The sequence below is a fragment of the Sebastes umbrosus genome, chromosome 5, assembly GCF_015220745.1.
Source record: "Sebastes umbrosus isolate fSebUmb1 chromosome 5, fSebUmb1.pri, whole genome shotgun sequence".
NCBI classification, from domain to species: domain Eukaryota; kingdom Metazoa; phylum Chordata; class Actinopteri; order Perciformes; family Sebastidae; genus Sebastes; species Sebastes umbrosus.
The window spans coordinates 7051466-7078457 of record NC_051273.1 but is presented as its reverse complement, the minus strand read 5'-3'; the positions used below and the strand labels follow the sequence as shown (position 1 = coordinate 7078457).

At 40.1% G+C, this 26992-nt stretch overlaps 1 protein-coding gene across 1 annotated transcript; it reads right to left on the bottom strand.

Annotated features, from left to right (window-relative positions):
• Positions 1-343: 343 nt before the first annotated feature.
• Positions 344-26905, bottom strand: pla2g4ab (phospholipase A2, group IVAb (cytosolic, calcium-dependent)). The gene is made up of 19 exons (XM_037770696.1): positions 26599-26905; positions 24757-24864; positions 22665-22746; positions 21623-21771; positions 21236-21349; positions 20599-20636; positions 19885-20029; positions 18210-18346; positions 17631-17853; positions 17268-17382; positions 13962-14099; positions 13793-13882; positions 11609-11674; positions 9849-9979; positions 9612-9723; positions 8727-8911; positions 8441-8630; positions 6104-6261; positions 344-3901 (listed from the first exon to the last, which is right to left on the bottom strand). Exons 2-19 carry the CDS (start codon positions 24772-24774, stop codon positions 3743-3745), a joined length of 2250 nt encoding a protein of 749 aa, XP_037626624.1. The 5' UTR covers positions 24775-24864; positions 26599-26905; the 3' UTR covers positions 344-3742.
• Between the last annotated feature and the right edge of the window lie 87 nt (positions 26906-26992).

Below are 26992 nucleotides of genomic sequence, written 5' to 3'. Positions count from 1 at the left end.
CTTTTACCAGCTTTGTTTTATAGTATTCATTTAAGAATGTTATGAGATAACATCACTGAGAGGGTCTGAACTCGTTAGTCAGACAGACCGGAAGACAAACACTGAGATTCCTCATCTCTGCCTTCAGTTACAGTCCAACACACACTGAAGCCTACATTTCATGTAGTTAAAAGATCTGTCCAAAAACTATCCATCTATACTGACCAATCCCGCTTTTAAAAATATATAAGCCAAACAAAAGGAAACAGAACATTTTTTTCTTATCTGCGTTGTTATTTCAGGAGGAGTCTCACGGATGAAGGAAGGATGTCATATATTTGAACAGAAAACATTACACACAAGATGAATTCTCTCTTTTATTATCGTCCTTTCTTTACGATGCACATAAACATTATGTATGTCGTGCTTTGCCAGTTATAATACAAACAGTTAATGATCACAGGAGTATTTATGAACACGTCTTGATTCCCGAGAACTGACCGCTTAGCATCTTAAACATTTGTAAACATTGTCAGAGATCATAAAAATTTAATATGAAAACAAATATTAGAAAATACAATTGCTACAGCTCGTGTATGCTTTTTAAATGAACTAACCAAAAATAAAAGTGTAACATAGCTCACAGCAGCCTGGTCACCTAAAAATTAAATTTCCATACAACTAAACTGCATTGTGAATTACGTTTCGAGGCAAATCTTTTTTGTTGCGGATTACGTTTGTTTTGACATATCACAAATACGTTTGTAGTCTGCACAGGTGGAGAGATCAACAAACGCTGGAATTTTGCCCAGAAGACCGGTGTTCGTGTCCCATGTGAAACTAAAAGTCAACATTTTTACTAAACTTATACAAGTAGTTTTGTTGTGTTTTTGTTTTGTTTTGTTTCAATTTCGTAGTCATTTTAAGCCAAACCATAATGTTATTTTACTAAACCTAACCAAGTAGTTTTGTTGCCTAAACCTAGCAAAGTACCGTAGTTTTGCTGCGTTGTTTTGTAAATGAACCTAGATGGAAAGATTGATACCACTCTCATTTCTGTCTTTTACATATAAGGCTACAACCAGCTGCCGGTTAGCTTAGCTTAAAGACTAAATACGAGGGGAGACAGCTAGCCTGACTGTCTCAAAGTATAACAATATGTAGCCTACATCAAAAGATTACATGATCACAACTTTGTTAGGTTAGGTTTCTGTCATAGAAACAAATGCTATTTTTCTTTTGGTGCAAGGAAAAAATTAATTCAAGCGACGTTTTTACCAGCAATTGATTGTGATGATATTTTATATATGCATGCTAGTTCATCGTCTTTGATGATGAATGTTGGATTCAGTATATCATGCTGCGTTGCGATTTGTCTCTGACTCAGGTTTCCGCACACATCATTGCAGTTTGTATGAGTAAGTTGGTTTGTCCTCCTTATACAACCACATTTTTCTTTATAAGGTCATATTGCACAAACTGCCTCCTCATCTATGTTCTTTACTGACTATCAGTAGCTGCAATCTTCCGTCATGCGGACAAATTATGTACGTCGTTCCTCGAACCCGCTCTCTTTGATGTGAGCCACAGAGACACTTTAAACTAGATTATTTTCTAAGCATGAATATTATAAAAACAGGATTAAGGACCATTTGAACACTGAATGTATACATCCTGTTACTGAACCCTGCTAGTCATCGTTTGGTGCAATTTGCTGTTTGTTTTAAGTCGGTTAATTGTCTCTTTTATGTGAGATTTTTATGTTGTTAATGACTTTTTGCTGTTTTGTTATTTGTGCTTTTATGTGGGACACTTTTATGCAGCCATCTTGGCCAGGACTCCCTTGGAAAAGAGATTTTAAATGCCAATGGGACTATCCTGGCTTAATAATGGTTAAATAAAATCAAAAAGAAATGATCACACCTGAGGCACAATCCTGCCTGGAAAGGAACAGCCGCATTCAGGTGCAATCATTTCACCTTAATGAGAGGCTTAGGCTAGATCTGCTGCCTTCCCCCATTGTTCTTCTTCTTTGTTTTACCCCAGCCATGTTGTGTGGGTGTGTCTTAGCTCAAACCACACACGCAATGAGACATATAGGCCTAAAGGCAGGTCTGTCAATAGACTCCAGCTAACCACCAGCCATTAGGTTTAGAAACAAACCGTTACAAAAACTGGTAGAACAGAGACCAGGCCATGACTCTACATGTAACAGACAGATATAAGAGTGGTGTCAAATAAACAAAAGTGAATAAACTTATTCCACAAACTATTTCTTTAAAGAAGACATAAGACAGAAACTGCAGAAAACATGCAAAAACGGACACAAAGACCTGCTAAAACAAATCAACATAAAGGCATTTGCAAATGTTTGTGGGTCATGAACACTTTTTTTTGTGTTTTCTCAGTTTTCTCAGTTTCTTCCAAACCAGCGGGGCTGAAACATGAGCGTATAGGGGTTGGAAATGCTTCAGTGTAAAATTCCACTGCTCTGTGTGCAGCCTTTGGGCCCCTGCAGGTATAGGTGGTGTAGTATGTCAGATTCTAGGCCTCCCCTGCTGCAGGTGTAGGTGTAGTGTGTAAAATTCCACTGTATGCGGCAGAGAGCCACCGTTTTCAGCTGCGAGCGGGTCTCCTGATCCTGACCCAAGCTCCACCTCATTGTACGGGGGAGTTGGAGGCGTCCTGTAGCGAGTTGAGTTTGTTGAAGGAGCAAAGATGCAGAGAAAAAAAAAAAACTGTGGCTGTATCTAAAAGGCAGCCTGAAAAAACATGATCAGGAAAATAAACACACCTAGAGATATAAAGAGAGACAGAGGGAGAATAGAAGCGGGGCCGTTTCTATGGCATCAAGTTTTGTTTTTCAAAAATGGTGGCTTTAATATGAGACACTCCCTACAGGGGAGCAGGGAGTGCTACTTCTAAGTAGGTGGGTAAGCATCATTGAGATGTTTGAGGTATCCAGAGGGGGTGCACTTGGCGTGTTTAGGAGTTGCCATCAAACAAAACCAATGGTTACAGGTTCCTCTTCCGTGTTTCCAAACAGGATTACATGTTTAGACGAGCCATCCGGCATAAAAAAAAAAACATTGTGATTTGCATGTTCTGGAGTCAATATGGAAAGAGTTCAGCTGACAAACAGTTCATTCACAAAGCTCCATGGCTGAATGAAAAGTCATAGATAAGATGCAAATGCAGCTCTGCTAGGAAGCATGAACTGAAAACCAAGAGGTGTCCACATGAGTCGAGACTGTTGCAACTGGAGTGGACACTTCTGATGATGCATTTAAGTGAAGTGAATGAACACATGCATCTGAAGTGGACTTTTCTTTCACACATGAAGAACTAAGAGATAACTAACTAACTAACTAACTAATCCAGTTGTTTGTGATGGAGCCAGATGTGAGCTGTAACAATCCAGACACACTGCAGTGTTTACTAAGTGTTGATTTTCAACATCCAGTCTTTCTCACGGCCAGCAGGGAAAAGCGGACATCAGTGGTTTCAAACACCAACAGTCTTCCCAGCAGTCACAATCGTGCAAATAAAGCCAGATGAAAATTCTCACTGTGTTGTATATGAATGCAATCATAAGGCTTTTACCAGTAAACGTTAAAGTTCTTTACAAAATTAAAAGTATAATTAAAAGGGTACAGAAAGGAGATCAACACGATGACATTTTCCAAAAAGAAAATGTTTTACTTTAAGACTGAATCTAGAAAAAAATCCCTAAAGTCCACTTTATCCAAAGTCTTAGATCAGGCTACTGGTTATCGTTTTCCAGGAGGTTCCAGGGTTTTGCCCGAGGATCTCTCTTGGGAAACTTCTTTTTCGGGATCGCACTGAGGGAGAAGGGACGGGAGATGCTCGAGGGATTCTCCTTCCGGGACACGATGCAGTCCTTGATGGCTTCTTTAATCACCTGCAGGGGACAAATACAGGGATTCAATCCAAAATGCCATACTGCATCAGTCCATATTGTATCATCAATATGGTTGGGTATCGTTTAAAAAATGACAATGCCAGTACCAATACCAGTACCCTTAAAGTGCTAACGATACCAATGGAGTACTTTTGATACCCATCATGTGAATAGAAGCTGTGTGTCCCACTGGCTAGTTCACAGAGCTGTTCGTTCCCTCCGCTCCGCAGCTCAAAGCCGCTCCACTCAAATTGCCCTTCGCTTGCTCCAAAAAACATACAAGCTGCGTTGCATTTCGGTTGTCATTTTATTTTTACATTTGAAGCTTCAATTGAAGTTTTTGGATGAAGCTTTGAATGTATCACCCTTGTGTGCCACAAGTGAGAGCTAACAGTTTTTTGACCGCAGTGAAAATGTTGTTTTTGAAAGGCTAAACGCCAACAAATATGGATTGAAGCTGAATATTTAATTAGATTAAAAACATGTTGCTAATTTTGGTATTGATTACATCTATCTTTTTCAAAAACTGTTGACTTCTGGACTTTACAACGCTCTTAAGTTATTGAAAATGTTTGGATGACACAAGTCTGAAACAATCTTATGCAGCTGTCGTGCACAATACACGGATACATTCTGTGTCGGGCTCTCTCGGGCGTGCTGAAATTGGAGCGGGAGATAAAGCGACGCTTTAAAAATCCGCTCTGTACTCCATCCCAAATTCTTTCACTCATGCTCCCTGTTCGCTTGCGTTCCACTCCACTCACATGCTGTGACTTTTTTTTTGATCAATGAGAAAATTTCTTACCTCAAATCCATTAAGCTATAAATAGGTCTTTAGGTTCACATATCATCCAACGATGTTGCAGACCGAGCGACAATACCATCCCTAGAGCCGCTAGCATGGCTAAACGTGTTGATTGACACCGCTTTAAGATCAGTATGGTCACATTTATTTAAGTCTGTTGTGGCCACCTAACTAATGCTGCATAAATTACCAAACTTTGGTGTTGCTGGGCAGATTTCTCATATATTGATAAAATTTGACCGACGTAACATCAAGCTGAAATGTGGTTTTCCCATAGACTGGATATAAGAAGTGGAAGTAGTCACCGTATGTCACCCATTAGTTTGTGGACTGCCGTTTTGAAGTCACGAGTTCGGCATTTTGGCCATCACCATCTTATTTTTTGTCCGTCGCCATCTTGGTTTTTGCAACCAGAAGTGACATGAAAGGGTGGAGCTAAGTATAACTGAACGCTGAATAAGACATTTCTAGGCGACCAAAATGTTACAATTAACTTTCATGAACTGACTGGACAACGCCGTGGTAGCGACCTGTCAATCACAAGATAGCCACGCCCTAAAGCCGACCCTGCTTTATGGTCTGTTTGACTAAATGGGACCATAATTTACTAAATGAACATCATGCTGTATTGAAGAAGACTTGAAACTAGTGATTGAGACCATAAACTCATGTTTACAATGTTTACTGAGGTAATAAATCAAGTGAGAAGTAGGGTCATTTTCTCAGACTTCTATACAATCAGACTTCTTTTTGCAACCAGAGGAGTCGCCCCCTGCTGGCTATTAGAAAGAATGTAAGTTTAAGGCACTTCTGCATTGGCTTCACTTCTCAGACCCGAAGGTTGCTCACTGGGTTTTCCATACTTTAGTGCGGCTGTCTAAAACTGTGCTCAAATCCGATTAACTCTATCTGAATGGGTTGACCTTACAGTGAATTAAACAAATACACTGAATCACATTTTAATCCTTACTCAGCATGGAAGTGACTCAGATATTTAGAGTGAAAGTCTGTCTGACCTCTTCGAGTAACACACCTACTATGAACTAGACAAAACTTGTAGTATCCGGTCTTAGACGTGCCTTTGGGATTTGAAAAGTTTCGATGTTGCACAACAAACTGATATTTGTGTGGTGACAACACAAAAATGTAAAACTTCCCCGCTGACAACACTGAATGAAGCCGGATTAACAAAGAATGACTGAGGGAATTCATGGAAGTCAGTAAGCCAATGTAACAAAGGCCTGAATACGTTTTTAACCCCCTGATAATCTTCAGTCTTACAAACTGCGGACATCACTTTTGTTTCCTGTTGTTTCATGTCAGAAATTGTATCTATGCCAACTTTGCATCCATACCATGTAAAAATCCTGTAGTGAAACTATAAGGACAAAACTGACCTCCAGATTGTTGAGTGTGTTGAACTCCATGAGGTCATGGAGTCGGGTGAAGGCCTCGTTGGAGTACTGGAAGTTAAAAGTGGAGAATGGTGACTCTGGGTCATCAAAGATGTCAAAATCAGCCAAATCCTTCTCCAGCTCAGTCTCTCTGGGAACACCTGTAAGCAAATTAATAAGTAAGAAAGAGGGTTGATGTAAGTTTTCATTACTGTATAATCACCTAAAACTACGAATTTATGTTTTCGTCAGCTTAGAATGAGCCCTTCATACAGATGCAGCCACCGAGAATTTCCCCTCTCAGCCGGCGGAGGGTATTACGTTGGTTGCAATCTGCAATCTCACCACTAGATGCAACAAAATCCTACACACTGGTCCATTAAGTGGTCAGAAAAAAATGGAAATCCGCGCTCCATCTGCTGATAGGCGAACTAGGCAATTGGCAAGGGTGGTAAAATGTGGGCCAACTATTCATGAGCAAAATCGTGGCGTAACCAATAGCAGTAACTGAAGTCTCGCTAGGTTAGACGTTCTGTTAGCACGATGAATTGTTGAGGAATGTGTCAATCACGCTGCACATGCAGCCGCTGCTATCCTGCCTCCCACCTCCCGCCCCCAGCTCTCACGAGCCAATGGTAGCCGTGTATACTGATACCAAGTTCAATTGTCTTTGAGGAAAAAACAGTACAAATGGAAAGTGAGGATAAGGAAATACTGCAGCATGTCTAAACAAATTACCTGAATTATCTGAATCAAAAAAGAGGAGACTATTGATGAAGGAGCAAGTACTCAAAAGAGGGATTCGTTGTAAGATATTGATCCTTGGAGTGTTAGCAAGGATGACGGAGCGTATTCAAGTCCAGTACCACTGAACCAAGTGACCGCTAGCACAATTAACGTTACCATCGTTGCTCCAAAAGACAAGAAGCAGCAAGTGCTAGCGCTCAGATGTCAGACTTCAAAAGGTATTTCATCTCTAGTCGTTGCTGCTGATGAAACTTGCTTGAGCATATTTCATGTGTGTGGGAGTATACAGGAGAGATTTGCACTGGTATTGTTTCGTTTGAGGAGCTGAAATTGGATTATTTGGAAAATAGCTATACATGATGCCATCATGACTCTGCTGTAAAGAATTTGGAACAAGGTTCTTGGAGTTATTAGACCTGTTTGGTACATTATAAAGTATAGGGATCAAGATCAAACGAAATGCATACTTTACTATTGTTGACACTGTGAGCACACTAGCGTTGCCATTTGCGTTATGTGTATGGAATATTGGCGGTTGTGTGTTGTAGCTGGTATGGTATGTTGCTAATAGAGGGGTGGCGTAATTGTTTTTCACCTAGAGCGGAAAAAGTTCCTGTGCCGGTCCTGACAAGATGTAATTGAACTTTAAATGACTGAAATTTGACATTAATCGCTGTTGAAGACAATAATCTAAAGATACACTTACTACTTTAGTGTTTTCTCTGTATTATTTTGTATTATCTTAACTATTTCTAAGGTCAAGAATAAACTTTCCTGCCCAATATTCAGAATAACTATTCAAATTAGCTACTTTTTGAGGAAACATGTAACATTGATCCTGATTTTGCTTTTATTGTATTATTACAGGAGTAAATAAGAAAGACCACATGTAGGAAGGAAGGAAGGAAGTTTGGAAAATTCACACATACAATAGTGAACCAACTCTATAATGTTCTGCATAACTCCCACAAACGGGAAGTCCATTTATGGTATAATTCCTTCCGATGTCTTTTGGGATTGAGTGCTAAAAGCTTATATAACGTCCATAAACAGACTGCGGAAGTATGTGGGCTGATGACCAAATCAACGTAAAGAGGCAGCGTTGGAGATGAGGTGATGTGGAGATAGTGCGTCTTTGTATGGCTCATGATATATGGTTTGTTTACACAGAGCTCTCCCACTGGAGCGAGAGATTCTCTACCAGCACCTGGCTCCTAACGGAACCATAATTCACTCGAGCAGCTCACACTGAACACACTGTGGTCCACATGTCTGTGTGTGCACACACACTCAAACTCAGTAAAGTGCAGGTATGCCTTAGGACAGACACACAATTTCCACCACGAAACCACACAGACCCTGCGCAGAGACTTTTTTTATTGGGGTCACTCAAATGAGTGGCCCAACTTTTGGCTGAACATAAAAACTGTCTGCTGCGGACCGGATATGGTTAAATTACTGTGTGCAATTTCGAGGAAGAGATGCCTCATGTGCAATGACGGTAAAAAGGCATTATTATAATAATACAAAGAGCCTTTGCATAGTTTCCTCTTCACACATGCTGTGGAAACCTTGAGGCATGCACATACTTACCAGGTGCCTTGAATTTCCTGAAGTTGATGTTGACCAGGACAAAGTGGATGACAGTCGGGCAGTTCTTTTCGCCTATTTTTGGTTTGAAGACGTAGCATTCCTTCAGGCCCTCGCGGTCAAAGACTTTGGGGTCAATCTTGGGGAATGCAAGCTTGTTCATTCGAGCCCACTTTTCAGCCAATAGGAGCTCCTGTGGGATACATTTACAAAAGTTTTTTCAAGATTCCCTGTTTGCGCAGATCATTTTTAAGCAATTCGTAACTGTAAAAAGAGTTTCGACTCTGACCTTGAATGGGGGACTGGAGTCGCTGGGTCGTGCAGAAAAGTCGAAGGAGATGATGAGGTTGACGCCGCGCTGCGGCCGCAGAATGAGAGGGTAGGGAAGGTTGTAGGTCAGGCCGCTGTCCACTACATGGATCTTCTTGCTCTTCACATCCAGAGGCTCGTATATACGATCAAACTCATCTGGGTCTGAGAAAATCATACTATATCAAATAAATGATGCAGGAACATGATTGGGACACTTTCTTTGGCTGCAGCCAAATTTTATTCCACATGACTGACCCAATGAATGACTCAACTACGTAATGTTCAATGGAAACAGGGCTGGGTATTATTCAAAAAATGTTCAAACCACACCTGCGCTCAAAGGACATGACTCTAAATGAATGAATGCTTATGTTGCCTATTTCGACATCTGTCCTGTTAGACAGATGTCTAAATAGGCAGCTTTTTTTTTAGGACGTTCATCGTAACAACTTTATTAGGTGATGATATGTCAATGCTGTGTTTGTTTCAATGCCCTCAAGTGGCCAAGACAAACAATTAATGCATCTTTAAGACAACAAAACTGTGAGCAGCTGTGTAAGGACCAAACTACAGTATAAAATCAATACAATTTAGATTTGGTCAATTTGGTCAGCCCTAGCCCAGCCCTAACTGTAATTACATCCACATGCATCTACTTGCAAATTAAGAAATAGGTCACTATTCAATTGTTCTCATCCATTTCCAAATATTTCAATATGATTCCTAATGCGACTGGATACAGTTCCTAAACATTGCCAGACAAGATTAACAAGAAACTGGAGAATTAAAACCACAAAAAAATGATTATGTCCTGTCCTGTTTTTCATTTCCTTAAGCAGTTAATTGTGACTATCTTTCTCACCTGTGACGGCGTCCACCTCGTCCTCAGGTGTCTGGGCGTGGCTCATGACCTCATTGGTCGGAGAGAACGGGAAGCTGGTGTTCAGGTTCAGGCCTAGCATGAAATTATGCACCTGGCAACAGGGTTGTTGTGAATTTGAATACAGCAAAAGTGTAACAAGAATGCAGCTGGAGCACATAAAGTGTTTTGTATGAAGTGTTACATAATGTTGAATGAACAATGGACATATCAAGTTACCTTCCCGGCCCGGCCCTCTCTTGTGTTGAATAAGGACGAGTCACTGAAGAGCGATGTGAACATGCGTTGAACCCAGCTAGCCTGAGCGGTGCGACTGAACTCGTCTTCTGCCTCCTGATTCTCTGTCCCAGCTGAGCACCAAAATAATGAAAATATTGTCAAATCAAATGTTGTGGCAAAGAATTTAACTGTGGCTCAGAAAATGAATCCTTTTCTGTAATAAAAGTAAATGAGATACTTTACAAGAATCACATCACAAAAAAAGACAAATTACCAGTCTACCTTCCAAAATGTAATTTGATCTACTTCGCCTACAGCTACCAACTAGCATTTAGCTGATGAAGAGCCAGATACTTCTGTCAGGAGTTGGTGGAGACCAAAAACAGAACTAAAAGAGAATGAATATTGGTCTTAACATTCATCACGTAGCCAGAAGCACAACTCCAAATGAATGATGATGTTGCTCTGTAACTGCTGGACGTGTAAATATAGCGCAATATAAGAAGTTCACCTATCGATTTTAGAAACATTTTTTGTTATATTAGTTGAAATTCTCATTACATCCTGACAGCAATCAATAAAAGGAAAAAATCTGGTATCTGTGGCTGTCGCAGGACTGTAATAAACCTACCTGCCTGTCTGCCAGTGTGCACTCATTGTACATCACTGGAGTCTTCCACAAGCTGCTAGCTTGAGAGCTGTGAGTACTAACAATAGCCAAGTTCACCGTCCATGTTCATTGTATGTTTACCTTCATAATGATAATTTTGGGGGAGTGGCTTTGGAGGGAGGCCTGAAGCGACAGGCTGTCAGTGTTGCCGACTTGTTGACTTTCTCTCTAGATTTAATGACTTTTGGAGCTAGTGCTGCTTCTTTCATTGGAAAAGAGTTGGCAACACTGGACTGGGTTTTTTAAAAATCTAGTGCACTCTTGCTGGTTTCTCAAGATCACGACCCTGCCTTTAAAAGGTGATGATATGTCAATGTAGTGTTCACAACTTGTTTTCTGCTGCCCCAAAGTATCCAAAAAGTAGTTTATTGCGGGTTCAAGAGTTGCATATTTAGTAAAAAGTAGTTAATATTTGAAACAAGTTTTGAGGGACTTTAAAGATGCCATATGAAGTTGTAACAAAAAGAAGAGGCAGAAGTGATTTTATAACTAGTTCCAGAGTATTAAAATATATTTTTTACGCCCTTTGTACAAAGAAACATTTTATTCTATCTTCAAGGGTAATTAATTTGAAACTTGAAACAAACGACCCACTCTATCCTACCCCCATCCCTTCTCTTTCTTTCTCTCTTCCTTCCCTTTCTATCTACAATTTCACACACAACTAAAGCTCATACTTGCAAAGAAAAAACATCAACTTCCTAATTCGGCTTGTAGATTATTATTAATAGGATTTTAGAGAGCAAAACACATTTACACCCCTTTATAGGCCAACATTTCTAACATACAGTATGGAGTCTTCAAACAAAAGTGAATCAAGTATAAAGTATCAGCATTTTTTCCTGCCTGGACAGAAACCACAGTAGCTGTTCTGATGTAGCGGAGTCACGCTAACAGCATTACCACAGAAATTTAGAAAAATGTCTTAAGGCAACGACTTAAGGCAACGACCACAAACTCAATGATTCAAAATAGTTACAGACACCATTTTTAATTCAAACATCTCTGTTGCACCATACTAAATTTAATCGTACTGCACAATAAGTCTGTTTGTTAGTTCCTCGTATGAATCACGCATATCTTAGCTCACCTTTACGTGGCTCGTCGTCATTATCCAGGCTGTCTTCTCCGACGATGTGCTGTGGTTTGATCTGCTCTGTAAGACACAAGACAGCTTCACTCATCAGGTTACAACTTCAAAAGCAGCTTGCTAATCTGATTTATATCACATGTCAACACTGTACCTGACAGAATGCTTTTATTCAGTTATGTGACATTATCAAGTTCACTGTCACTATTGTTTATCTCTACTGAAATAAGTCCTCAGAGAAATGCAATACACCCGATAAACTAAGACGTTCTTAAACTGGGAGGAGACGTTCTTCTCAGTACTTTTGTACAACCGATTCAGTGTGTCTGAATGTTTAAAGGTCACCCCAAACAAATGCGTTCAACCATAACTGTCGGAATATTCACAGGAAAGCAGATACCTTCCCACTATTGTGATAACATCACAAACTCACACTCATGCCACATATTTTAAATCTGGTGAGATAATTTTAGAGAGGATACCATCAGGTGTCAAAATGTGTGGAAATAATTCTGCCGTGAGACAGAGTTAAGACAATACAGACAACAATAGGATCTCAAACATATCCGTTTCAGTGGAAGGGTGTACCATGGGAGTTATTTTAGTAGATTAATACAGACCAAAGACAAAGGCATTATCTGGAAACAAACACCCACTTACACAAACTACCCATGACTAAACACATACTTCAGATTATGTTCAAGATTTGTTTCACAAGGTATTGTCACATATACTGTAATACAAAGGTGATCCTCATTTTAGTTAGATTTTTCTATGCAATAATGAATTTATTGGCAAGTACATCCAAGTATATAAATATGTTTTGGATTAACATAAATATAGCTACATTTACAAGCCAGAAATTGTGTTTTTATTTACAGTACATAGTGCACTTAATAAAAAAATACTTCAATCTAGGGCTGTCCTCGACCAAAGAAATTATTAGTTCAACACTCGTAGAGTTTTGTCAACTAATCAATTAGTTGATTTAATAGACAGATCTGTAGTTTCTGCACAAAGAATCACACAAAAGCACCACTTTAAATCTTGTGTTTACCACAGATGTGCTCATAAGTTTCTTGGAAATGAGTCATTCCGCATGAAAAACCATAAAAAATGACTGATCTACTAAAGAAATCTTAAAGGGTTTTTTCATACACGTAATGACTAGGCTCGACTCGGTTTGATTCGGTCACCCAGCGTGGCAGGGATTTGCATCTCCATTACAACAGGGCTACCCGCTTGAAGGTGTATGTGTAGTGGTCAAAGGAGTTCTCTTTCTCTCTGCAGTATTAGTAGACTTGTTTTTATTAAGAATAGCCGCTAAAAAGCATCGCTAATTCAGAGATAAACATTTAATTTCTTATCAAACTGCTCGAAACCAACTATACGCAACACACGCTCGTTTGAGGGGGAGAAGGGGCATTGTCATGGGTTGGCCGCGGTTGGCGAGACGTCACTGCAACGTGCTTCGGGTCGGGTCGGGTGCACTTTGGACCGACACCGGAGATGGTCCTCGCAGCTCGGGCGCACAGTTCAGTACACTTAAACTGGTAGTGGAAGCGCAAATCACCATGGTTTGACTCGGCGATGCCAAAAATGCCAGTGGAAAAGCCCTCATAGTTGACTGAGAACAAAATTACCAATTTGTCAAGTTCAATCAATATTTTTATTATCTTAAATTGTTGGTTTATTGTTTTATTGTATGAGACAACTTGCAAAATTATTATTTAACTGCGACTGAAAGTTAATTTTGTTACCTGGGTAACAGCAGTGGACAAAACAGTCTTATTAAATGGTCCATTTAGTGGTTGTTCTGGAGCTTTTGTTCCTTCCTCAGCAGGTGAAGAATGAACTTTCAATCACAAATTTGAAGCCAACACGGATGACTTGGAAAAAATGGACATTTAAACATCTACAGCTCCATGACAACTGAGCGAACTGATGAAGATCATGTGATATGATTGAAAGTCACTGAACAGTGACTGAACAGCTACTGAATTGACCTGGTGATGAGATTGTTTTGTCAATCATTGGATTTCTGTGCTGTGCCAGTCACTCTAACAAATGTATTTAATTAAGTGATTTGCACCTAACCTGCAAATAAGCATCATTTAGAGTTTACCTATCAGAAGAGTGCAGCTCCGGACAAAACATACGTAGAAAGAGAAACAGAAAGATTACCTAACTCCTCCTCCATGGTGGAGCCACCAACGGTGTCTTTGACTCCCAGCACTCTGTTGAACAAAATGGAGAAGGCGCTGCCCCACACACCTGGCACAGTGAAAACACAGTTAGTAGGTTTACTAATGTAAACTGGTCTGAATCTTTTAGACGTAATCATCTTTCTCACCCATCAGAAAATGAAGAGGGTTCTCCTCGTATTTCTTGACAACGGTTCCCATGAAGAACTTGCTTCCAAACAAGTCGGGGGTCATGAAGGTGCCGTACTTTGCCATCCCAATTTCATACGGGCTGAACTCCACCCAGTCTGCAGGGTTGAAACCTCAGTGTTAATGTAATGGAAACGTAACACATTTCTGGAACCAATATGATTACCATCATCATCAAGTACCAGTCACCAGTGTTGTAGTCAAGACCACAAGCACCAGTCACCAGTGTTGTAGTCAAGACCACCTAAACCAAGATCAAGTCAAGACTTGAGGGGGACGAGACTGAGGCAAGACCAGACCAGACCAGTGCAAGTCCCCCACTGTATGACACACTTATGATAAAATGTCAAACTATATGAACTCCTCAACTTGATCTGAAAGATCCACATTCCCATAAAAACACCCACAGAAAACAAATGAAGATCCCTCTTCATCCACCTCTTTTATTGCCAAATATATATATAATAATTTAGTGATATCCCCGCAGTTATGGCTGAACGGTCTTGAAAGAAAATCCTGAGTCCTCTATATCTGAGACCGGGAAAAGGCATTAAAAGTGCGGTCGATTCCAAGACAAGACAGACCTACAAAAAGTGGTCTTGGGACTGTTCTCGAGATCAAGACCGATCTTGAGTACTTCAACACTAGTACTACTTCACTGACTAATATGTCTGCTCCGTGTACATTTGTACATAGAATTACAATGCATGTACCGTCAGTAAACAACACAAATTTAAAAGTTTTATGCTCACACTGAAGCACTGAATATTAGGGATGTAAGAAAATATCGAAAACATAGAATATTATATTTTGTGATACTGTATTGATTCTCAAAAACACTGTATTAATTCTTAATTAATATTTTACATGCAAAGATTAACTAAGTCAATACTTTATTTCATTTGCAAAAAGATGTGCACTCTCAAAGTAGTGCTATGATGTTGGATGTTATAGGGACTATGATAAATGCAAATGCAGATCCCACTGTTCTGATTGCATTAAAAAGTTATTGTGTTTACTCAGTTTTTATACATACGGTGATATGTTCTTTATATTATAACACTTTTCCTAAAATTAGATTAAAAAAAACTGCAATATATCTCCTTGCTTACAGTATTGCAATATATTGATTCGTAATCCCTGTATCATGATACGTATTGTATCAATTGGTTCTTGCCAATACACAGCCCTACTGAATATTTAAAAAATCTGGGCTGGCGGCAGCCTTGGAGGAGATGGACACTTTCAATCAATCTATCAAGCCCCAAAATGCATTTCTGTGAAAACGTATCTGGAATTATAGTTAAAAAGTTGTCAAAGCGTCTGCAGTTGTCAGTAGTAAACAACAGTAGGAGACGTCATAGTCAATAAACCTCTGTGTTGTCTGTAGTGTGCACTGTACCTGAGGGGTATTTAAGTACAACAGGATTCATACACAATACATACACAGAGAGTGGGAGGAACCACAGAGGTCAATAAGGTCACAACGGGGTTATTCAGGCCCTGGCTACATTTCTCTTTTCACCAACTAGTCATTAAGTCACATTTGCAACAACAGTTGTCACATACACAAACATTCAGGCATGCAAACACAAATAGTTGCACAAATGCACACAAACAAACACACAGATGCAGGCACATACCTCTGTAACCTTTCAGACAATAATTGCCTCTTAAATGTGAAGAGAATTTCACAGCTTAACTTAACTTAAGCTGTCTTTTGACAATATGGTATTTTCCATTGAGGGCACAAAGAAACCGGGGATTTTAGGTAAGAGGAGTGAACTGAAGAACAAGTCTTTTCTATTTTAGTCACACTTGTAAGGACTTAGCATTTGAGCATGTACTTTTTGAAGGTCAGTTTTTTTATGTTTAGTTTCTAGATCCTAGACTAGGAGTGAGTGTGGCCTCACCCTAAAGAATAGAAGCCTTGCACAATACTGGCACTTCATCAGCCAGAAATAACAAATAGCATGCCAGCCTTCTATTGTGTCATCACAACTGTGTGGCAGACATGATTAATACCATGTCATCTTGTCATTAGAGATCTCTAAGTGGAGCTATGTTATCACTGTTTTCTTTGGCTTTAGGAGCTTTTGTTAATGTGTTTGAAACAGACGCAGTTTAAAATGCATCGTTTTGTCCTTCTTTGAACACGAAATTAAGCAACTTTGATACTTTAACAACTATATTTAAAGATTAAAAACAACAATTAAATTTTGATTTTTATGAGCACGGACATTTCCTTCAAGCTAGGGTTGGTAATGCTCTTCAAATTAATTTTTTTTTATATTTGTTAAATCTGGTATCTGCGGCTGTCGCAAGACTGTAATAAACATCCAATCATTTCATTCGGTCCGAATGAAGCTGTGAATGATTGAAACTCACAGCTCTGAGTACTAACAATAACCATGTTCGTGGTTTATGTTCATAATGATCATTTTTGGGAAGTGGCTTTGGAGGGTGGCCTGATGTGACGGACTGTCAGTGTAGCTGACTTGGGACTTTTGAAGCTAGTGCTGCTACTTTCATTGGAAAAGAGTTGCACCACTGGCGAGGGGTTTTTCAGTTGGATAATTTTTTTAATCTAGCATACTCTTGCTAGTTTCAACATTACCAATCCCAGCATTAAGTTAGAAACAGGAACAAATCAAGTGTGTAATGTCTTCCAATATATTATATGAAGATTTAACTGGAATTGCAGCTACCATGATGATTTTTTTTTTTTTTTACTCCTATTCATTATTTACAGAAGAGAATGTGCTGAGTGCGAACATCATCCACTTGAGTCTAACTGTAATAATACTGTATCTTTTGGTTTTGAAGCCAGTACTGATCTGTACGATATCACTGGAGATTTTTGATGCTCCTTTATTGTATTTTCTATTCAAATGTTTGTTCCAGAGAAACGTAGCGTACAGTTGCTGTGCAGGTAGCATCAACAATGAGGAAGTACTATACAACATGGCACTAACCCAGAGTCTATCATGGCCTCATGTACACTACTCAGTTCCTCGATATAGCACAGTTGCTATCTGGCACCACAGAGCCTTCATTGACAGCCCATCACACCATGGCACATTCTCTCTGTGGCGGCGGAGCAGCATTATAAGGAAATAAGCACCGCTTGGTTGTTTTGCATGTGGCCAAGCTCATCTGATCATCTCCAGTTACTCTTTACATACACAAAATAGTTCTCTGAGGGACATGGTGTACATGCAACACACCTTTTTAACATTAAGGCACATGCAAAGACAGCTATTTACCTGCAAACATGAGCTCTGAAACATCTGGCTTGACGTGCAGACATGTGAAGAGAGGAAGAGGACTCTGGGCCTGGTCTATTTTCTCCTGGATGCCACTCAGTTTGATGTCCATCCTCTGGTGGGAGAGAACACAGTCTTTGAGTCATTTACACTCTGCAGGTAATAGGAGTTGTCTTTGTCATCATGTGATGTTGGGAGTAAAATAAAAAAGTAGAAATACAAATGAAGGGGAAGATACAGAAACAGAAAAGAGGAAATGAAACATGGGGTCATAAGGGCAGAGGAGGTTTGACGTACTGCTGAGCAAGGAGGAGACAGCGAAATAAGGAATTCCGTCTAAATTAAAAAACAACAACAGCTTACCGCAGGTACAAGCGTCTCTCCTATGAGCATACCGAAGATGTCAGTAAAGGTAACAGGCTGCCCTTTAGCCTTTTTGGTCCAGAGGGCCTGGATGTAGTTGGTGATGTGTTGGGGCAGCAACAGCTTCAGTGGGTTACTGCTAACTCTCTTCATCAGCTCCGGGTTGATGTCCTTTGGGCCCTTATTTGGAAACTCTGGGTGGGAGTAGAGAGCGGACATGTACCTACGGTACAGAGATAAAGGCAAAAAGGTTAGAAAGAGACATTGTAAAAATCTTAGTGCAATGTAAAATGTAGGAGAAGGAGATGAAGGAGGCACTGCACTTGTAATGGAGTTAAATCCAATACGTCACTCTACAAACATGGAGATTGAGACTAAAACAAGCCAGAGATGCTCGCTAGATGACAGCTTCATACCGGCAGAGGAAGGCAGGAAAGTTTGCCAGAGAAGGGAGGAGGCATCAGGACAAAAGAAACTTAGCAGTAATAGCAAAGTGATGAAAAGAGAAAACGTGTCTTAAAACATAAACGAGGTCAGGAGAGGAGAATGTGTAAAAAGAGAAGAGCAATAAAAACGGACCATGTTGATCCAGAGAGGCCGGCGACATATGTGGCACAATCCAGGACCCCAGACTCAAACAGGGCTTTCATCACACCTGAGAAGCCGACCATGGCACGGAAACCGCCTCCAGAGCCCGCTATGGCTATCACCGGCACCTGCAACACACACACACACACACACAAGGAAACAGTCATAAAGTGAGAAAGAAGGAGACAAAGGCCTGCTTAATCGCATAATCACATAATACACAGTTTAGAGTATGAGTCTTGCATTCATTCTTATTCTTTCGGCTTGCGTAACTTCCCTCCTGTGCCTCTATACAGTGAGGGTTGCATCACGACTTTGCAACATTTTTTTCATTTGAGCCTTCAGATTTTCAGCTATTTCATAATTCCAATTGTGTAACATCATTTCCTTTCTGCAGTCTGTGTTTATCTCGTGGTCAGTTCTGAATATTCTGACATATTCCCGCGAGAATCTTCCTGGATAGGGACTTGATGGATGCTGGAGCATAGTGGAAGGTAGTAGCTGGTTATCTCATTCCTCTGGAGCTTCCGGCACATGTTGAGGACATGAGCAGGCCTGGCTGGGGCCAGCCCCAAGGGCGTCTGGCCAAAACCTCACCAGCAGTGAGAAAATGAAACTTAGCTGAGCTCAGAGCAGGGCTGCAGAGCTTGCCGGTTTGTGAGGCTTACTGTATATAGGTTTGCTTCCCAGTGGGAGAAATGTCAAAGTGTTATAATGTGAGAATACACTTTGTGAAAAAGTGCATCACAGTTTTGAATTTAGCAAGTCTGATTACATTATTCATAACAGTGAATCTGTACAGGAATGAGAGCTACCACAATTAGCACACATATCACACCCATCATTCCCAGAAACTACAGCAGGTAAAGCTTACTAACTCATGTGGAACGGATTATTACGTGGGTGTAAAATATGCACAGCGTAGGTATTTGGCATCTATAGGCTCTGAACTTATCACTCCCCACATAAATACTCAGCACAGCAGGGAGTGATTTATTATACATATATATTAACTTTCCTCCCTTTGGGGAATGTAGATTGAGAGGTGGGGCTCTATGAATAGCAGTAGCAGCAGTAAATGGCAGCATAGCTTTCAGGTGAGCGGTGTGGCAGCAGGATAGCAGAGGCAACATCATCAATATGTGAGCTAGATATACAACATGTTGCAGAGTGAAATGGCATACACCATGTCACTTCATTATTGAGGCTATATTAAAGGAAATATTTGAATATTTGGGAAATGCTGAGAGCTTTAGAAGAGATACTATCCTGTACGCTAAATATGAAGCCACAGACAGAAAGTGGTTAGTATAGCTGGCATAAAGAACGCAAAGAAGCAAATGAGAATTTAAGTTTCAGTAACTCAGCTGAAATAAAAGTACATGCCTGCTGAAACTTAAGAAAATTATTTAATAATAAGAAACCCAGTAAGGAACCCATTGCCTTTATGTCAGCATGCTGCAGCCTCTCTCTTTTCCTGCAAACAGGCTGCATATTTCATGACGCATGTAAAACATTTCGATGTTTTATATGTAGTGAGGTACAAACAGATGGTGAAATTGAGTTCTTGAATAAATTAAGCTGTCACCTCACAGATTACACAAATGACTGAAAACTGTTTAAGTTTCAAATGCCAACAGTCGCCATGTTAAATCTCTGTTCCCACCTCCTCTGGAGAGCTGGGGAGGAAGCGAGGCTTCTCCATGTCCAGCAGCTTCTTGATGCCCAGCATCACTCTCTCTCGGCGGGTCTGTCTGAACTGCTTCTCTTTGTCACACAGGGCCAGGCTGAACCGCAGGTCCAGTTTGGTACTGCAGCAACAAATAACAGAAATAAGGTTTAATCAAATCTGATAGTGGGAAGACAAACAATAACTCTAAGATTTTCCGCTGAAAGGCAGATATGATCTCTCTGGGTACGTAACAATACCGATGATGTTGAAACTGATCTTTAGGTCAGATAAGATCTGCCTCTGGATGGTGAAACTCACATCCTCAGACAAACAGTCATGATCTCTCACCCTTTACTGTTCACGTTCTCATAATTACATACCCTTCAAACATGTATGGCATTTCCAAATCCTCCCACTAACCCCTATGCAGTGATGCCATGGGGATTATAATGCATTTTAACCCTATATTATCTTACAAAAGTGTCTTGTTGTTGCTGAGTCACGCTGCTTTAAGCTCTAATTTCAGTTTCTGCACTGCTCCATGTGAATTACTATGCATTCTCGAATTCCTGTGTATTCTTAAACCTGTGACGGATTTATACACAAGCCTTCACTCCACCGGCCTGTGTGAACCGCTCAAAACAATTATTGCTGTAAAACTAAATAAAGTATACTGAGACAATTTTTGACTTTGAAGGGAATACATACCAAATCTCAAGCGTCATCTCTAAGTACACTTTGGTTGCCTGTTAACACAATGAAATATGTGGTTACTGTTCAGTAAAAGAGAAGCTGATTGTTGTCAGTAATTCTGTCAACAGGCAAACACAAACTGTCACAAACAAAATCTATGAGGTGAAAAAGGAGATAAGAAGGAAAAAGACATGAATGTTTTTGCATACATGTTTTTTTCATTTGCAGAATCATTGCATTATTTAAATAGAAATGTAATTAACCACTTTATACTTTTCTTTAGAATTGTTATAATGTATTAATTAACCACCAAAAAAGAGCTATTATGTTGGCACCATAGACTGTATATAAAGATGGACGACGCGTCTCCTCCCACTGTACAGAAGTGAAGCCAAAATATCCCGGATATGGGAGCTGTCATCTTGAGAGTTGGTGCAATATGCATTATATCTTCTCTCAGCAATATGCAATATCATATTGTATGCAATATTACATTTCTTGTAATCCATCTTCACATATTTCATTTCATTGGAAAACATAGGATACATTATTAACTAATATTTAAAGGAAGCCACGGTACGTTACAACAACGCTCGCCTGCACAACATGAGATTATAATGATGAAAGAGTGTGCTGGGCTTGAATGTCTTACCTTGCCAATGAGGAAAGGCTCCATCTTTGTCTGGCCTACGCGGAGCTTGGTGATGTCGTAGGTCGCAGTCCCAAGTGTCTCATCCATCACATAATTGGCGTCCATTAATGTTAACTGATTGAGATAAACATCATCAGTTAAAACCATTTCAAGAGCTACGTATTAGTTATTCTGGTATGTGTTTGAGTCCAGTTCAGTTTAGTCAAGAAGTTAAACAATGATCATAATCAAAAGCTTTTTTTCATTACTTAGATGACCCTAAAATAATGTTTACCATGTTTCTATGATGATACCATTTACTCATATGTAGCTTTACTCTCCCCTACATCCCTGCTTCTCATCCTGTACTGGTATTATATGGACTGAAAATAAAATGTAGGTGTTAACCTCCAGGGTGTTCTGCTGGTTGGGGTCTAATATGAAGTGAAAGGTCTCGTTCCATTTTGGGTTGATGTTGTTGTCTATGTGCTTGGTCCTCTTTCTGCTCTCTGGGGCCGTCGGGACGAACAGCTCCACATATGGATCTGGGGTGTCCACTGCACACACACACATACGCACATGCACATTCGACAGTGTTACTGAATAGCATGGGCCGTAGTACAGAAACTTCATATCTTAAGTCTTAAGACAGGAAGAAACTAAGATAGGATTTTCCCCAATTTATTATTACAGAAGCAAATCCTATCTAACTTTAGGAATCCTGTCTTAGAAATCAAATCAAGAAATACACAATCTAACATCGCTTATCAACTTTTATGTCTGTTTCCTAGCAGCTGACGCTACTTTTCTCATCTCGCCAAGCTAAACAACTTTGTAACCGTTATTTTTCTCACTGGAACACACTAAAACATATATTATTTCAGGTATTGGCACTAATAACATCTGTAGATAAATCCAGAGATGTTCTTTTTGGGAACAGACACAGTCTCATTCGTATCCGGTATCCAACGGAGAGTTGATGATATCAAAAAGAAAATATGTACACCGACAACTGATACAAAGAGGAAGGACGAGAAAAAAAACAGTGGTGGAAAGGTGAAAGTTAGGGCAGTTTAACGGTTATGCTAAAGTTAGGAGAGTTTATTTTTAGATTTTGGGAAGTTAGGATGCTTGTTTAATAAACTTTTCCTATCTTGATAGGAACATTGACTTAGGGACTGTTAATCTATGGCGTTTTTCCTAAATCCATAGGAAAAAAAACATAGATTAACCCTAATTACCATGGTTACAGAACAGTTAAGATAGGATCTGCCTGTTAAGACGTTTCTGTAATATGGCCCCCAAATCCCAAAGTTAAAGTATCCCCGTACTCAGAATAAGTACATTTGTATTGTTTTTTTGTGAAAAGTTGATCTAAAATAATTTTCTCCACATAGAAACGATTCCAGTGAAAATAGCATATACTATACTGGAATGCATCAAGACTTACGCAGGTCACCCAGTGCTCCCTTGGTGACGCTCTCGGCTCGAATCACCGTCACTGTGAATTTGTGAGAAAACTGCTGCTCCACCTGCAATACAACATTCATTCAGTTTAGTTCATTGTCTCGTGGGAAAATCCCTCCACACAGATAAGTAGGTGCATCACCCATAACGCATGAGTTATCTAGTTATGAAATATGATGTAGGCAGGTCAATCAGTGAGAACATCTGGGGTTTTGGCAGGTCGACACTGGCTGTCAAAACCGCTGTGAAATTCTCTGGTTCTGGGTTCACGCTGATCAATAATTACTTTCTCCTTGCAATTGGATAGAAAAATGCTCATTTTAAAAAAGGTGGTAACATAGCCTGGGAATTACAGTGTAATTTTGTTGTATGAATCAGGTACCAATAAAATACTTACTGGTGCCTAGTAGTACTTAAATGTACATACATGTACAGTGAAAGAAGGAGACTATCGGGAACAAGGGAGGAACAGTTGGACAACACTTTATAATGGCAGTTTTTTGTCAGGTGAAAACAAGATTTCCTGTTGGTGAAACCTTAGAGCTCAGGTTTTCTGGAAAAGGCGGTTGTATGCCTTCCCCAACCAGTAAAGTTGCAGTTAACATTGACGTCTGTCCAAAATGTCATCACTTCATAATTTTATCCTGTTAGACATTTGTGTGACAATTGTCATAATGAGCATATGAATTCTTGAGTTATGGCCAAAACTGTGTTTTGTGAGGCCACAGTGACCTTTGACCACCAAATTCTAATTGGTTCATCCTTGAGTCCAAGTGGATGTTTGTGCCAGATGTAATACAAAAACAACTTTGAAGAAATTTCCTCTATGCATTCCTAAAATATTGTGTTTAAGAATGGATTGGATGGACATACGTAAGGACAGACATATGGATGGACAGACGGACGGACAGACAGACAACCCCAAAACATAAAGCCTCCGGCCTCAGCTGTCGCCCGCATGGAGGCATAAAATGCCAGAATATGAAAAAAAGTCTGCTTCTGCAGCTCTCCCCTCTCTGTCCTAAACGCTTCCCACCAGACGAGCACAGACACATGCCGATATGATCTCAAAGTTCTCTCAATCTCTGAAACGCTTTGCCAATTGTGACACGTTTTATTGACACGTTTTATTGTCAGACTCTCTTTTTGATGTCCGTCTTCCTTTTGTGGGTTGCTTTGCAGTGTAGGCAGTTGTTGTCAATGCAGGAATAGCAACTCTAGATTTTTTAAAGCCTGAAAACAGAGCCATGAGGAGGTGCAAAAGTCTAGTTTTCTCTCAGAACACCTCAATTACAAAATGCTGAAAGGTTATTATGGAATTTTTGCCTGATGACGCTAAGAATTACCTACCCCAGCTTTAACTGGTAACTGCCATGAGAAATGGCAAAATGATATGTTGGTCCCCAAAGCCCCTTTCGTTACTGCACCCCCACCGTTTTGGTAGCATATCGAAATCCCACCAGTCTCCAGTGTTGAAAAATATGAGATATATAAGTTAAAACACAGGCATCTTTTGGAGGTCATGACTCTTTAAACAATGTTCTCTTTGTCCTCCGTAGATATTTATCACTGAACCCACATGTTGGATTAAAAAGTTGTTTTGCATTTTTGTGCTCTGTTGTTTTTTTTTGACAGTCTTATTTTAGACCGCCAGAACTATCAGTCTTTCTCAAGTAATCTTAACATCTGTTATTCACTGTAGTTTTAAGGTGTGACCATGCATGAGGGACACAAGTGGCCTTAAACGCTGTTTGTTTGTTACTTCCTGTTTCACACCATAATGCAGGACAAAGAATTTGGTTTCAGCTGTCGTGAGAATTTTAATAGATGTAACACTGTCACACAGGGCGGTGTGAATGTAGCTGTCAAGCAGATGCTAATCTTTGCTGCTTAAAACAACCCACATTAACCCTAACCATCTGATGCAGTGATAATGCAAAAACAATAAGCTATAAGACAATAAAAAACAATAAGCTATAAGACCTGCGATGGAATAATTTGCACCGTGATTGAAACCACTGGAATTTCTGTTTCAACTTGCTCGGTTTTACTGTAGCCTACGTGTCAATACTCACAATTATAGTGGAAGCCATTGTGTGTTGTTAGGTGTTAAGATAACCTTCGTCAAGATATGAACTTTAACTCAGGAGAACATCTCAGTCCAGAACTGCAGCATTTGGAACCTGGAGGACAAAACAAAAACACTTTTGTTTTAAGTGCAAATGCAGGAACACGTAGTGGTAAAGACATTTACATGAAAACATTTTTCTTTTCAACAACATCACAATGTCACCACAAGCTCAGGCATATTACTGTAACTTCTTGAAGGAGGATACCTTCTTATAGCAGCCAAAGCTGCTTTAGAAATATCAGCCTTTTGCATCTCTTGACAGGGGCAAGGGGAAGTGTGCTGAGCCACAAAGCTCTGATAGGAGGACTAAGCCAATAGCGACCATTTATGGGTGCGTGAGATAAGTACATAATGTGCAGATGTAGAGAGCATGTGTGAGAGAAAGATGGAAGTAAAAAAAAATGTATCTTTGATGCAAAAAGCGGACATGACTGAACAAAGATGGCGAGTGTGCATCTACAGAAGATGATTACTTTTAGCAACATTAAGGCTTTCTCTTCATGATGGTTGAACACATATGTTGATAAGAAATTTGCATACAGTGTGTGTGTGTGGGTGTATGTGTGTGTGTGTGTGTGCGTGTGTGCGTGTGTGCGTGCGTGCGTGCGTGCGTGCGTGTGTGTGTGTGAGAGAGAGAGACAGAGTGTGTGTGTGTGTGCGTGTGCATGTCTATGTGTGTGTGTGTGTGTGTGTGTGTGTGTGTGTGTGTGTGTGTGTGTGTGTGTGTGTGTGTGTGTGTGTGTGTGTGTGTGTGTGCGTGTGTGCGTGTGTATGTGTGTGTGTGTGTGTGTGTGCTGGTGATAGCATATCAAGGTCAGCGAGCCTTTTCTCAGTTGTTCACCAAAGCGTATCATTACTGGGTGGACTGGGAGCACGTAGGGAGTCTGTGTGTTCACAGCACGTAGTTTGGATCAGTGGTCCAAACTTTCCCAGTGCCAGTTCGCTCTGTTCTGCAGCGTACAATGAGTGCACGCAGGCTGCTTGCTGAGTCCTCTGTGTGTGTGTTTGCCAACACAGGCTTCACAGCACTGCAGTCCATTTGCAAATTAGTGAAAGACACACAGAGCAACCAGCCATGAAACAGCTGCAGTAAATGATAGGTTTTAAAGACATACAGTGAATCTCCTACGGTACAAATAGACCTGAGGCATAAAAGGTAAAGGTTGGAGGTAAAAAAACAAAAACAAAAAAAAACTCACTTCTTTGACTCACTGCATTTCCCAAAAGAAATATGACAGAGGAAAGCTTTGATTATAGGGTATCTCTTATCTTATCCTATCTCTTCATACATGCACTTGTTATTAGGTCACTATAAACAGGTTTTGCCTGATTCGTATTAGCCTGAGGGGGCTGGATGGTATGAGTTTGCAACCTGCAGTGATAGATGACTACTTTTCTATTGCCTCAGATAATGTAAAACAATAGAGATGACAGTGTAAACTATCAACCTGCAGTGATGTAAACAGGAAATAAAACAACTCTTTATGAATATAAAGATGTCACTCTTTCACAGGAAACAAACTGCATCTGTTCACTCTGATCTGTCATATCCAGCGTTTAATACAGGCTAATATGGATTAATAAAGTGTCAGTACTCTGCAGTGTGTTTGGCAGTAGCGCGTTTCCTTGTCCTCTAAGTCACGTAAAGTGAAGTGCTCGAGAAAACGCTGGTTAAAACCCCAACAGGCAACAGTTCCTGCTGCTGACCTTCCTCTCCAAACTCATGTCCTATATTCGCAAAAGAAAACATTACGCTGCAAGAAAAGAAAGCAAATCGGAAACGTACCTTAACCGGAGAGCAAATCCTGAAAATGTGTCATGCTGATCGAGATTATATCGTTGCACTAGTGGAAACCACTGGAGAGGAGGAGGTGCTTCTCAGCAGAGATGAACAGTCAGGAAGGGTCACAGCAGTTGAGGAAAAATCCAATAACTACACGTAGACGACTAGAGATAACTCAGTTTACAAATCTTAGTTTAGAAAAACTTGAAAACCCAAGAGGAAAAGGTTGCGCAAAACCCCCGAAAAAGAGTCAGATTTTGACTCAGCATGGAAAACTGACGACTTTCTCTCCAACTCTCCAATTACGCACCAACCAGTGATGTACACATGATGGCAGAATAAACATTTTGAGTGAATTGCTTGAGCATGACAAAGGGGGTGATGCTTAAGTTAGACG